At 33.5% G+C, this 13,871-nt stretch overlaps 2 protein-coding genes across 3 annotated transcripts in view; one reads left to right on the top strand and one right to left on the bottom strand.

Annotated features, from left to right (window-relative positions):
• LOC149786480 (splicing factor 3A subunit 3-like) overlaps positions 1 to 4,230 on the top strand; it is a 46,090-nt gene extending 41,860 nt beyond the window's left edge. The window contains exon 17 of the mRNA XM_089976936.1: positions 1,214 to 4,230. Coding sequence (XP_089833062.1) covers positions 1,214 to 1,291 — 78 coding nt within the window. The 3' untranslated portion in view covers positions 1,292 to 4,230. The remainder of the gene's footprint in view (positions 1 to 1,213) is intronic.
• Positions 4,231 to 7,897: 3,667 nt separating this feature from the next.
• The window catches only part of LOC149786479 (uncharacterized), a 106,822-nt gene continuing 100,848 nt past the window's right edge, over positions 7,898 to 13,871 (bottom strand). For both annotated transcript variants that reach the window (XM_089976934.1, XM_089976935.1), the window contains one exon: positions 7,898 to 13,046. In XM_089976934.1, coding sequence (XP_089833060.1) covers positions 12,999 to 13,046 — 48 coding nt within the window. In that variant the 3' untranslated portion in view covers positions 7,898 to 12,998. The remainder of the gene's footprint in view (positions 13,047 to 13,871) is intronic.

Genomic DNA, 13,871 nt, shown 5'->3' with positions numbered 1-13,871 from the left:
CATCCCATGATCTAGTTGTTACCAAATTAAAAGGATTCTGTTCAGACATTGAAAATAGCCACCACAGTGGCAATGTTAAAATTTTGTTGCTGTTTCTCCTGAATGAATGGTCATATCAGCATGGAGTTTTCACTCAAGAACCTACAATGACTAGCTGATCCAAAATTAAAATGGTGCTGATCTGACATTCAATATCGCCACCTTTAAAATCTTGTTGCTGCTTGTGAATGGAAAGTCATATTGACATGATGTCCAATTGTTTCAAAATGAAAATCGTTCCACTTGTACATCCAGTGTGGTCACAGCAGTGGACAGCTTGAAAATCGTGTTATTGCAACTCCTTTGTATCAGGATGAAGTTTTTGCTTTAAGCATTCTTGTGCGGTTATCATCACACCTTCAAAATGGAATGTCAGCATGTGTTTTTCCCGAGAAGACTTCATAAAACTGTGTTGGTCCTAAAATAAAATGGTGCCGGTGCCTTGCTGATGTCTAATGTGGACACTTTGGTGGCCATATTTAAAATCTTAATGTTGCCACAGACGAGTTTGATCGGAAGAGTTCTTTTGTTGTTTAGTTGGTGCTAAAATAAAAATGAAGCATACAGACCCTCAATAAGACAACCATGGTAACCATCTTGAAGAACCTGTCACAACACCTTTTCCAAACAGATGGCCTTATCAACATGATATATTTGCAGATAGACTTTGTCAGATACCTAGTTGATCCTAAATGAAAATGTCCCAACCGTACATCCAATATGGCTGCCCTGATGGCAATCTTTAAAGTCTTGTTACTACTCCCCAGAATGGACGATAATATTGACAGAGGGTTTTCATCACAAAACTTATAATGATGTCTACTTGGTCCAAATTAAAAATGGTGCCAATCTGACAGCCAGTATATCTTCCACATCTGGTAATTTAGAAATCTTGTTGTTGCTAAAGAATTTCAGAGATACTTTAAACACTTGGCAGTTATAAGGAAGAAATGGTCTTGTCTTGAATCCTAGAAATTTTTTGGGCCAGAAGAGTGTCAGTCCTTTCAAGGAGCTCTTGCTTGAAATATCCTATATTAATATTCCTTGCCAAATATAGATGAATTAGAGAAACATGTTTTAGAGACAGGACTATGTTTTAACAGAAATGAAATATTGTTTAGGATGTAAGTACATATTCTCAAAGGACTTAAACAATTATATATTTGTCTTACAGGAAGAATATGAGGATTCAAGTGGAAATGTAGTTAACAAGAAAACATTCGAGGATTTGAAGAGACAGGGTCTTCTTTGAGATAATATGCAGCAGCATTTCAATTTAGAAAATATTTCATGTGTTGTGTTTTGACACCATCACTGTACAAACTGTATGCTGTTGGTATGACAAAAATTTCACAAGCAAAAATCTCAGAAAATCAAAACTGGAAGCAGACATTAAATGGCAGACTTCTTGCTTCATCTGAGTAAATCGAAATCCAGTTAAATATTCAGCAAAGCACAAAGGAAAAAATAATTTGTAGACCTTCATAAGAATTTTAAAACGTAAGATAACAGTTTGAAATTATGTAATGTACAGTTTGGATTTTAAAAAATAGCTTGCCGTTTTCGTTTGTATTGGTTACCAATTTGGAATCTTTCTATATGCGAAAAACAAATATATCATGTGGAAAGACTTCGCAAATTCGATAAAGAAAACTTTTTGCCAACTATAATCGTGTATTCAGAAGTTGAAGGGTATCATTTTATTATGTAAGACTAATGTTCTTCTTGAAATGTTTTACAAAAGGAGAAAAAGTGGGGTGAGAGTGATGAATCTTGCATGGGAGTGTTATGCTACAGATTGTACAGAACTCATTAGTAGGCTGTAGGACAGATTTAGATTATAAGATGAATATTTTGATCTGATGAGTTCTCATCAAGTAGATGTCAGGTACCAGTACTTACTATGATAAAATCATAACTAATGTTTTTAAAATGATCACACATGTTGAGCTTAAACACAAGCCAAATTCATTTATAATAGGTATACATGGCATCAATAAATGCATCCCATCATAATAAATTGTTTGTTTCTGTTACTACTTTATAAAGTTTGTATGTCCTTGCCACAAATGTGGCAGGCCATAGAGTGCTTACCATTCGTTTTAGGTCCATATTGGTATATCCCTTGCACAATCATCACATCTCGGTCAGGTGATGCATTTAGGTGAATTTCTCAGTTCAGCTCCAGAAACAGGCAGTATTATGTACCATGTGTATTACCAAAAGTAGCTGACTTACTGTGACCTAAATTTTATCCTTCATTGCCTTGTGGTATATATATATATATGTATATATGTGTGTGCAGTATGCACAGTGTATTGGTAGTGCATTACATGCACTTAAATTGTAGTCTTGTTGTTACATTCCTCGTTGGGGAGAATATTTATGGAGATGATGGTGATCCTGTTAGTACAAATGTGCTTTTAGTTGAAGCATTTAACCCATAAGCTACATTAATTCCCACTTGCAACATATGTGATGTGTGAAATGCACACAGATGTCAACATAATTCCACAGGTAATTACTAAATCCAACACATTCACACCAAAGGCAGTTTAAAAGAAAGCTGTCAGATCAGACAGGTAAACCATATGTATTAAATTAAAAATTATAAGTCACATGAGTACACAAATCTAACATCCCACATTTTCAAATGTAGAGAAAAAATATAAAAAATATTAAATGAAAGTCATATACTGGTTGTAATAAAATTACAAAATTAAAAGTACACAAAATTCTCCATGTTTATATATTCAGAGATAAACTTCTGGAGTTTTATTGTATCACGTGACTACCACGTTGAGATGTGCTGTTTGATATATCAGACTGGCCTGATTGCTGATTTTTACAAAAAGTATCTGGATTGAATTTCTGTACAACAGCGTTGTAAAGGAGTTTGTTGTTGATATCAGATGACTATTGGATTTCTGATGCCGTCATTTGAAATTTGTGAAGTCACATGACTAATAATGCAAATGGCGAGCGCTGCGTCAGGTTTCATCTATGCTGTAGTTTTGTCTTGTCTGTCAGCGGATTAACGACAGAACGATTATAATACTTGCCATTTCTGAGAAAATAAATCCTTTTACTATCGATTTCATGTAGGTGTGAGTTGATATAACATTAGGTTTAATTTTCATGGCCCGCTTGTAAGCAACTACCATATGTAGCTACTGCACGGTTGCGGCAAATTCCAAATTTTCAATTTGTAGTTTCAATGACCCCCGCCCCCCACATCACAACCTAAATGCGCAAATATTAAAAATATGGTGGGAATATTCGGAGGAAGCTTGGATTAGAAAACATACTGCTATTCATTTTAAGGCAAATTTGTAGTCCAAATTGTTGAATCTCGGAGCTGAAATGAGAAATTGTCGTCCCTTGTATTATATATTAAAGACAGACGAAATGAGCCCCTTTATCCATACAGGTTTGGCGACTGGTTTAACGACGTACAAGAAGACAAATTGATTTTACAGAAAATTCAGTCCTTGGTTATACAACAATATATAATTTTAAAGGTCTTTTGTCAAAATTTAAAGAGTCCTTTTTGAAAATGTTTTTTAAAATGATGGATTTTTAACCAGATCGTCTTAAGGAGATTAGGTTCCTTGAAAAATCTTGTTTTGGGATTTTATTGGCACAGATAAATTCAGGGTCAAACTTTTTTTTACAAGACAAGATTCTAATTATTTGCATTTATTGTTTCTTTTAAATACTGTAAAAGGAAATGTTACTTTCTATCATGTACATATATATATAATTCTTTTATTTTTAAAAACAATTTATTTCATTCTGTTGTTTCCACTTAGCAACATGATTCAGCTAAATAAAGTTAGAATTTTTGTTCTGTACAGTGAAACGTCTTTACATGCCTATTTATTGGAATATAATCAAACTTGTATCATGTGATACATTTTGTGGTTTTGTACATGATCATCTTTTCTGACTTCAATGTTTTTGGAGAACTTGAAGAAGAAACATCTTTGGATTTAGATAATGCCATGTTTTGTAATTTAAAATATTCTTTATTTCCATTCTGTAATGGTCATGTGAACCTTGAATAAATTAATTTCTTCCTGGAAAAACCATGGAAATGACCTGGAAATTTATCTTTAGAAAAGCATGGGAACCTTGTGTCTGAAAAAATGTTGCTATGTGATGTCTGAGAATAAAAACATAGTACAGTGAGAGTTTATAGTTTCAGATTTATGTTAAAACCTTTGTTTAATGATACGATGTCAGTAGCTATTTGTCGTTATATTTTCCCATCCAATCCGTTTATTTATGCTTACATGTTTTCGACTCCATGACATTAGACATATTTTGTAGTGCCAAAATGTGAACCAGTGATCGACTGTCTGTTCAATTCCTAACTGAATGAGAAGACATGCTTCTTCAAATACATTCCCCTTGATAGATATATTAGTCTGCTGCCTCACAAAAGATGAAAATATTCTTTTTCTATCTCACAGAGACAAAAGGACAATTACTCTGGCCCATTATCACCCATTGCCACTGCCAGGTGTATCGAGTTAATTTAGCTTTGCTACTGTATTGATAACATTGTACATTTTACATCTGACAATGCTAGCCATCTTAGTGACCAACCTTAATTTTGGATTTATTTTGTTGCACATTCTTCTACATATTTTATACCTATTTTTACAATTTCATGCCAAAGTTGAGTAACTGTCACCTCTTTGGACTTCTTCTTTTTATGACCGTGTTACACCATGTTGTTGTTGACCTCAAGCTGTCATTTATGAGTCCTCCAAGATCTGGAACTTTGTCAAGGTGGCGTCCAAAATTCCTTAGAATAATTTACAACAGTTCCAGAACGATAAAAATTAGATAAAATCATATACCAGGAGTTTCAATATATATATCTGTGTGTGTGTGTGTGTGTGTGTGTGTGTAATAAACTGACAACGAACAGTGCAAAACTAGTATCTAACTAGCCTGTGCACTTTCGACCCTTTCTCAAAAGGCAAATACAAAACGCTGACAAGACAAACAAATAAAACAGAAAAACGGTTATGTTTGCAAATCTTTACAAGGCTGTTTCTACAGGAATTTAACCTTTCAACTAGTTTATTTTAGCTTGTTGCTGATTCTGGAAAATATTTGTATTGACCTAGAAATTGATGAACCATAAAGGTATCTTATTTTATGTAAGCGCAGATTATATACCGAATATTTCATTATTATAGTAGTCATAGGCATTTAAGCAAATTTAGAGAATTATTTAAAAATGTATCGGCTGCAAAAGATAATTTTATTTGTGCATGGTTGCCTTTTTCTAGTCATCTTGGTTTAAACTGCTCGGTTTCAATGTTCTAAGGCAGCGTATCCAGTAAGATTCCTTTTCTTTCCTGGTTTGGGGACTCCAGTTGGTGTTGTGAGCAATTGCAATAACTGTTGTATCACGGAAAGTGTGGCATGGGGAGGAGAAGTGTTCTGCGAGTGACATGTATAGCTAGATTTTGCTTAGATAATTATTCAGATTTCCATTAAAGAGTACAAGACCAGATGACCTTTGTATAAATGCAGGGTTAAAAAATTGGTGAGAAAAATAATATGTCAGTGTTTGTACCAAATCAAGAAACTCACTGTTGCTGGGTTACATTGTTACTACCCTCAAAGAGCCTTGTGGGAAGATAAATAATGCAACCCCATGACTGATTTCCTCGTCTCAGTGCAAACCCTAACAGATTCTATTATTCTCACTTGTGTTGCCATGCTCACAATTCAGTCCAACAAACATGAGTCAAGAACTATGACCTTAAAATCAATGTCACAAAGTACTATCACCTTATTTACTACAAAGCAATTAAATACAAACTCGGGTAAAATTCACAAATAAGCCAGTGTACATGAGCTCCATTAAGTATAAAAATGCAAGTAATGACCTTTATCTTGACCTTGAGGTCAATAATGGTTTTCAAAACTTCACAAGAGTTTAGATACGTTGCTTGTCAGACCATTTTCATTCTGAACCAATTAAATATGGCAAGATGTGCTTAAATGAAAAACCTGCGTCAAGATAGTTTATGCAAGAGGGATAGTGATAAGATTTGCAAAAGGACTAAGGTGTCATGTTAGTCAAATGAGCACTATTCTTATTGGAACTAGCTGCATATTACTAGTTTTTTGTTTTTTTTTATAGTTAAAATCCTAGGTCAATATGAACATCTATTCATCAGAAGTAGTCATATAATATTTTCAATGTAATCATTTTGGAGGTTGTATATGCACCATTCAATACAGGAACTATAAATCTACATAACAGCTTTTAAAACATAAATAATAATAAAAAATTCATCCAGGGTATGCATTTGGGAGTTCTGTCAGACTTGTTATCAATTATGACCAAAAACATGTAACAAGAAGCATTTTAGTGAGAACCACATTCCAATAAGACCATCCATTAATGAAGACTAGTAACTTTTGTATGCTCACCATGAACATTACATTGGCAGTCTGATAGCAACATTTTGTGTGAGAAACTGATAGACATCAGAGGAAGTCTTTGAATAAAAACCCAATACCCACATGATCATGTTCATCAGAAGCCACAGTGGAGGTTTGTTCAGCACCTATTTCACTTGTGTCCATCATAAATCTTGTAGAGAATACCCCATGTCTCTCCAACTGTTTGCTCAGTGGTGACATTGCTGTAACATTTTCAAGACTGCCACCAAAGTGACCAGATTATATATCAGATCAACATCATTTAATACCTAACCAACATCCTAAGGAGTCATTTGGTGTAAACTTTATTAGCAAATGTCCACCCATGATGGGGATCAAAGTTTTACAACCCAAACCCACCCACCCACCCACACCAACCCCAATTTGTTTCTCATGGATGTTTCAAGGAATTTTCCAGTAGTATTTTATCATGTAAAATGGCCTTTTAGCACATAGTACTTTGTTTATCATTGCATAGGCACCAAACTAGAAAAAAAGAAAAAAAAACACCACCAGAGCAAATAGACATTACTGCATCTGGTAACTATTACCTATGCCATAAGTTACTCATCCCATGAATTTTGCCCACTTTTTGTATGTATCATTTTTTTTAAATCATGCAAATATACAAAATTCTTTACTTAAAAAGTGATTTATTTTAATCCATTAATGTTTTTTTTTATTCCATAAAAATATATGCAATTAGACGTGGAAAAAAATTCTAAGCGCCTGTCAAAAATTGCAATAACTTTTTATGGATGAAAACAACTTTTTCAAATTCAACATGTTTTCCAGGCAACCAATCAAATTCAAGGCTTTTTATTCAAGGTTGTATGAACCAAGCAATGTGACAATAATAAGATTAGGCAGTCATGATAGAGGTCTATCAGCACCTTTTTCTCTTAGTACTAAGCAGACAATACAAGTCTTTCAGTGAAAACCCCATGCTGATAAGAGTCGTCCATTTTGCAGAATTACTGACAAGAATTTCAAAATGCCACAATGGAGAATGTACTGAATGTTAGATTGGTACCGTGTTCATTTGTGACAAACTATATACCACACGAAATTTTTAAACGCAAATGAAAACCCCATGTTAACATCGCCAAGACCAAATAAAGGTAAAAACAGTTATAAAATGTGATTCATTATAACACAATTCCGCTTGTAATGCGATGGCAGCATGGTTCCCATTTTTTAGTTTAAGGTGACCGGTCTTTTTATCATCCTAAATACATGCTCTTGGAAAAGCAGATTATTTGTATCACTAGCAGATTTTTAATCCCAGCACTGCATTTAATGTTGCCTTAACTTCCAACAATTTTTAAAACATATTGCAGTGTTACATTTGTTAATGAAAATATAAAAAGCTACCAAGATCAGAGAAGTTTAAAGATTTTTTAATACAGTCAGTACTGTTTAATGTTTGGAGGAAGTAAACCTGGAAAACAAAACAAACGATATATGATGAAGAGGTTAGTTAAAGCATGACATTGTGATTTCAATGCACATTTTCTATGGGGAGGTTTGTCAAAATATTTTCTAAGACAATCCCACTTATATCACGATGTTATTCTTTGACAAGGAGCATTGCATTGTTAGACGGGAATGTTGAATTTCCCGAGTCCATTTCCAATGGGCACCATTTTCATTGAGGACCAACTACCCATTACAAGTCATTTAGTGAAATTCCAATGTCAATATGACATACATTCATGATAGATGTGGTAGTGGATAAATTGGAACATCAAGTCATCACCATTCTAAATTAGGATAAATTAGAAACAATAAAAAGTCTTCAAGTGAAAACCCATGTGTAAATGAACATCCAATCAGAAGGAATAGCAAAACAAAATTTTCCAGATAGACACCAAGGAGGCATCATTTTCAACTAGACATCATAAAATGATTTCTAGTGAAAACCTGCATGCCAGTACAACTATCCATTCAGAATGAGTAGTCATAAGATTTTCAAGATGGTCACTTGGAAACCATACTAAATGTCAGATCAGCAACATTTTCATTAGGGCCGACTAGACATCATTTGACTTTTAGTGAATAGCCAATTTTATGTCCATCCTTTCATGAATAGAAGGGACAATATGATTTTCAAGCTGGCCATGATGCTGGTCATACTGGATGGCAAAGGATATAATTTTCATTTGGGGTCATCTAGACCTTAAACTGAATAAGTTTGTAACATTTCATGGCAATCCTTTCAGCACTTTAGTAGCAGTTATAAAATGCTTCCACAAATGGACATCTGATGATAGACAAAAGTAGGTCAGCCATTCATCTGGTTTTATTTTCAGTTGTTTGTCCCTTTCTTAATGTGATCATTTTTGTGTCTATGCATACTCTCGTGTTTGATCAGTGGCCACCCTAGACAAAAGGTTATCGCATATCTTCTATGATCAGCAGGGCTAAAATGAATGAAATTGTAGCGTATCACAATACAAAGACTTGCAATAAAACTAAGCAAGTGACGTTGACAAGCATAAGCTACTTACAATTCAGCTTGACATTTTCAATAATGTTGCCTTGATAATTTAAGTCTATGCACTATTTAACAAGATGAATTATACCAAAATGAAAAGTGCAAGGACACAGAAACCAACAAGAGCTTTATTCAAAAAACAAGTGCAATAGATTTGCAGAATAACAAACTAATAAGAAGCATGAACCAGCATTCAATCCTGAATGTTTCTGAAAATAAAGACTACAACATCTAACACTGTCCTGTATGAGTATTCCTGAGAAAAAACATGCTAAAAAATAACTTTTCTCTTTCGGTGATTATCTAAACCACAGTTTCAATATTACAAAGTAAAAGACAAGAAATACAAAGTACAAAAACTACAATACCTACAAAATATGGTATCCTTCATACACAAGTTGCTGCCTACTTGGCTGAAAAAGCTGCTCATAAAAATTAAAACTTTACTAACTGAAACTTTTCACATAAATCCAAATCAAGATAAGTTATAAGATCCCTCTTGCAAGCAGAGTTGCAATGGGTATCTGAGCAGAGTCCTAATCTGGGACAATACCTGAAGAAACAAAAAGAGACAACTTGAAGAGAAAAAAAAGAGATACCTCGTACTCACAATTTAGAATATGTGCTATTTAATGTGGGTTTTTTTTCTTTTTTTGTTCACGTTCAATATGTCTGATGGCAACCACTGGTGATCTTATTCTTTCTTGTATATCGGGCATACATAAGACCTGTCTAAAATACTATTTTAAAAACAGAGAAAATGATGCTTCCTACTTTTTAATCTTCTGATCTTGCAATGTGGTCCTTGTCAAGCTGGCTAGCCAAGATGATTTAATGTGCTGAATGGAATACTGTTTCTGTATTTACAGCTGAAAGTGACAAAATTATTTTACTTTTCCAATTGACTTGTAGCTTTCAGCATGAAATATGCTAAATATATGATCAAACTTTATCAAAAAATGTACTAATATTTTTTTAATTAGAATTTTAAAAACTGTCTAAGAGGAGGTGTGTAGATGGGTAGGCATATTTTCTAACCTGGCTATAAGTTGTGCCATTAGTGAACTAAATTTTGAGTCCTCAAGGCCAAATCAAGTATGAAACTTTCAGCACTCAATCTGGCACCCACTGCAGCGCCCTGCTTGCAAGATACTTGGTTGATACATCAATGATCGATCTGGATTTGTAAAATGGAGAACAAACTATGACAGATCTGAACTGACCCAGTGTTCTGGAAATTTAAATTAAGAAACTCAAACTGAACTCAAATCTACAAATTAAAATATATTTTGGGATACACCTGCATCAATGAAATTTAGAATTGTTTAAAAATTAATCAAAGCATAGAAAATCCTTAAGTTCTAATGTACTAAGCTTATTTCAAAAGAAACAGAATAGCAACATTTTTTTACTTGTACTGAGTTCCTGCTCAGAATGTTTAAGAATAGCCTTGCACAGTTCTCCCTCAATATAATGAGCTTCATTATAATGTGATTCCAGATATAACACAGTATCACTCTGCACCCCATTACCAAAATCATAAATATGTTTAACAGTCTGGCCTAAAAAAAGACCATGCTAAGCATCCAAAACACCAGTATTTCAAAATAATCATGACAGTTCCTGCTGTAACATGGTTTTGTTTATCACACTAGTTTCCATACATCACAGTTGTGTACATAAAAGGGTTCTCACTGTAACACAGCTTGTTTGATACATCAATGATCGATGCACCCAACAGTTATGGTCCCTGACTACCATGCTATAATGAAGGCGAGCAATATTAAACATATTAATTATAAAATTCAAAGAGTTGACAACTGAACTTTCCAAGACCAAATATGATACCTCAAGTTTTTCTAGGTAGTGTAATTGTGCAGTATAGGAGAAGCAGTGAAGGAAATGTTAAGAAATTCCATTATTCTACATTGCTGTTATTATTGTTTGCACTTAAGCTCAAGGTAAATAGTCAAAATATTCTGAAAATACATGACCAGGTTAGACCAACATATTGTAATGTATACTACAAGTTTGCTACAAGACTTCAAAATATGGAACTTGAAACAAAAACGTACAAAATAAATTTACATTATCATCCCTGAGAAACGAGAGGTAATGACAATGCATAAAACAAAAAATGAATGTAAATCCACTGAATAAAACAATCAATGCAGAAAACATTGACAGACTATCGGTTTCTGCATTGACAATGAGGTCTATTTTAGTATGCTGATATTATCAAGCGGTCACAAAACAAAAACTAATTTATGGATATTAGAATTGCCAATACATTCTAAATACTGTGTAAGAATAGATTTTACTTTAACAATAGCACAGGTAATAATTTTCAACAAACATCATTATGATACAGAATTCACAGAAAATGCATTTTTTGTCATACCATAGACAAATCAACCTCCATGCAAAGCACAAGGTTAACAAAGTAGCTGCATGTGCTGCAGTATTATGTAGGTTTCTATTATTGTATATAACCGCTTACAAGTCAGGTACAATTGCAAACTGCATAGACCCAGATCTGCTATCACACAATGGACAGGAAGATACAGGTCAATGAAACTGTTTTAAGTAATCAGTAGAACAAAAAACACAGACCATGATCTGCTGGTGCATCATGCACCAGCAGATCAAGGTGTATGGTGTTTGCTCTGACTGACAAGCAAGTAAATATGGCAAGTTAAAATTGTCATTGTCAATGCAAAAAAGAATGTTTGCCTTGATTAAAACAGTCACCACTACTGGGTCAAAAAAACAAATATGAACTAATACTAGCAACTCTCTAAAGTAAAGAGGATCTGTTTCAATGTTCATCCAACAAAACAAATTTTTCATTTGGAAAACATTTAACTTCATACAAGCTTTAGTATCATATGCAGAAAAACTTTTCTTTTTAGACAACACTGTCATTCACCCTATTTTTGTGTTTGTAACAAGCAAACCAATTTTCATTACAATTTGATAGTTACTAATAATTTGAGAAGAGCACATCTGTACAGTTTACATGCCAACAAGTACAAGGACAGATATTCATGTTCTGAAAGCTTGAAATAAGTGTTTGGCAATATTAACTGCCAGTCTTCAAAACGGCTATGTTATGCATGTCAAGCTATTAATTATACCAGTGAGTGTACAGATGGACTTTAAAGAAATGCTTTAACTGAGGTTTTGTCTACAATTTTATATGAACACCCCTCAAAATCAGTAGCAATTCATATTATGTGGGTTTTGAAAATCCTTTAAACAGGAATAAAACAAACCACACTTCATTTGCTGTCTTGTACTGTATTAGACATCAGTTTGGTTAACACAGGGTAAAACTACCAGTAATGAGGCCATTTTTTATGTTGCTTGTATGTTGATATTACAGATTATTTCAAATTTAATGATGTCAAGATATTGTAATTTACAAGTTTTACTAGTCATATGTATTCAATAAATCGTCCTCCACTTAAAACTACTCCTCCATGTTAATTTACCTTACAATATAATTGGCAAAAATTATTTTTGCTAATTTAATTCTGAAACCTCCCAAGACTTGTACATGTTTTTGCCAGTATTGTGCCAGTTTTTTATGGCTTTAAATGACAGTTGCAAATGAAAATTTTTTATTGAGAAACAACATATTTTGAATTTTGCAGGAGATCAGCAAAAATGATGATAGAAACATTAACCAAAACAAAATCAAACAAATAAAGAACAATTAAACTTTGAAATCACTACAGTGCCATGATTGTGCAATGGTCAGCATCTTAAAAAGAACCATATTTAGACAAGTCTTTGATGGGACATCCACATGGTGACATTTCTCAGTCATTCTGCTACTCTTTTTTTCTTACAGCTGTTGTCCCCAACATCCAATTCAAATAGTAACATGGTGAATCAAATACTTTGTCCTTCAATCAGTGCTGCATTCTCAGCATGAAGCTGAGAGTCACTAAGATTTTCTTACGAGATCCCAAAATCCAATATCTCATGATTCCAGGAGCTGGGCTTTATAAGCACATACCAGGAGCTTTGTCTGAAATTAAGAAGGTATCAATTTTGATTGTAATATGATGATATTCCATGTGAAGTAATACCAAAGTATCTTTGCAACAACTAACAGAATTTTCAAACCATCTGATACCTATCAGGTTCTTATCTTGTATTGAGGATTTGAGGTGTTAATTGTGTTTTCATGTTTGCAAATAACCACTTTATGGGCTCTCTAAGAAATGATCAGAAGAATACAACTTGTGGCATTAACACCATACTCACTTGTTTTAGAATGCCCAGACAACTTGTGAACCCACTTTTGACATGGGGACAAGTGTGGATCCATTTTTTCTTACAAACAAGAGTCCTTTCAAGGAAGTCTGACATTCTACGGCTATAAAGAACTTCCAGGAATTCATGACCATTTCTTCCTTTTAACTGATGAATGTTGAAACCATCTCTGATAATTTTCAGTAATAATAAGATTTTCGAATTAGATTCTGTGATTATTTCATTGAGGACCAACAATACAGCTGGTGGAAAATCTTTTTTATTTCATAATGATTCATTCCAGAATCAACAAAATCCTGTTCTAGGTCTTTAGGAAATATAAATTCTTTAACCAAAACCTAACTGCAAATATTTTTTTATACTGTGATCTTGACCCTAAAGAAAGATGGATGCAAGAAGAATGAAAAACAAATTTGCTGGTCAATATATCAAGATGAAAATATAAAATTAAAATTTTCACTTGTGCACTTTTAATGTCAAAATATTACATGGAAAAGACAGTTCCAAGTCATGAGAAGGAATCTCATAAAAAAATGTGAAAAACATTTTAAGAAAAATAACACCAGAAATCCCAGGA

Source organism: Sinohyriopsis cumingii, chromosome 12 (assembly GCF_028554795.1).
Source record: "Sinohyriopsis cumingii isolate HCF-2022 chromosome 12, ASM2855479v2, whole genome shotgun sequence".
Classification (NCBI taxonomy): Eukaryota; Metazoa; Mollusca; class Bivalvia; order Unionida; family Unionidae; genus Sinohyriopsis; species Sinohyriopsis cumingii.
The sequence above is the reverse complement of the archived record's forward strand: the minus strand, read 5'-3'. Positions and strand labels throughout refer to the sequence as shown.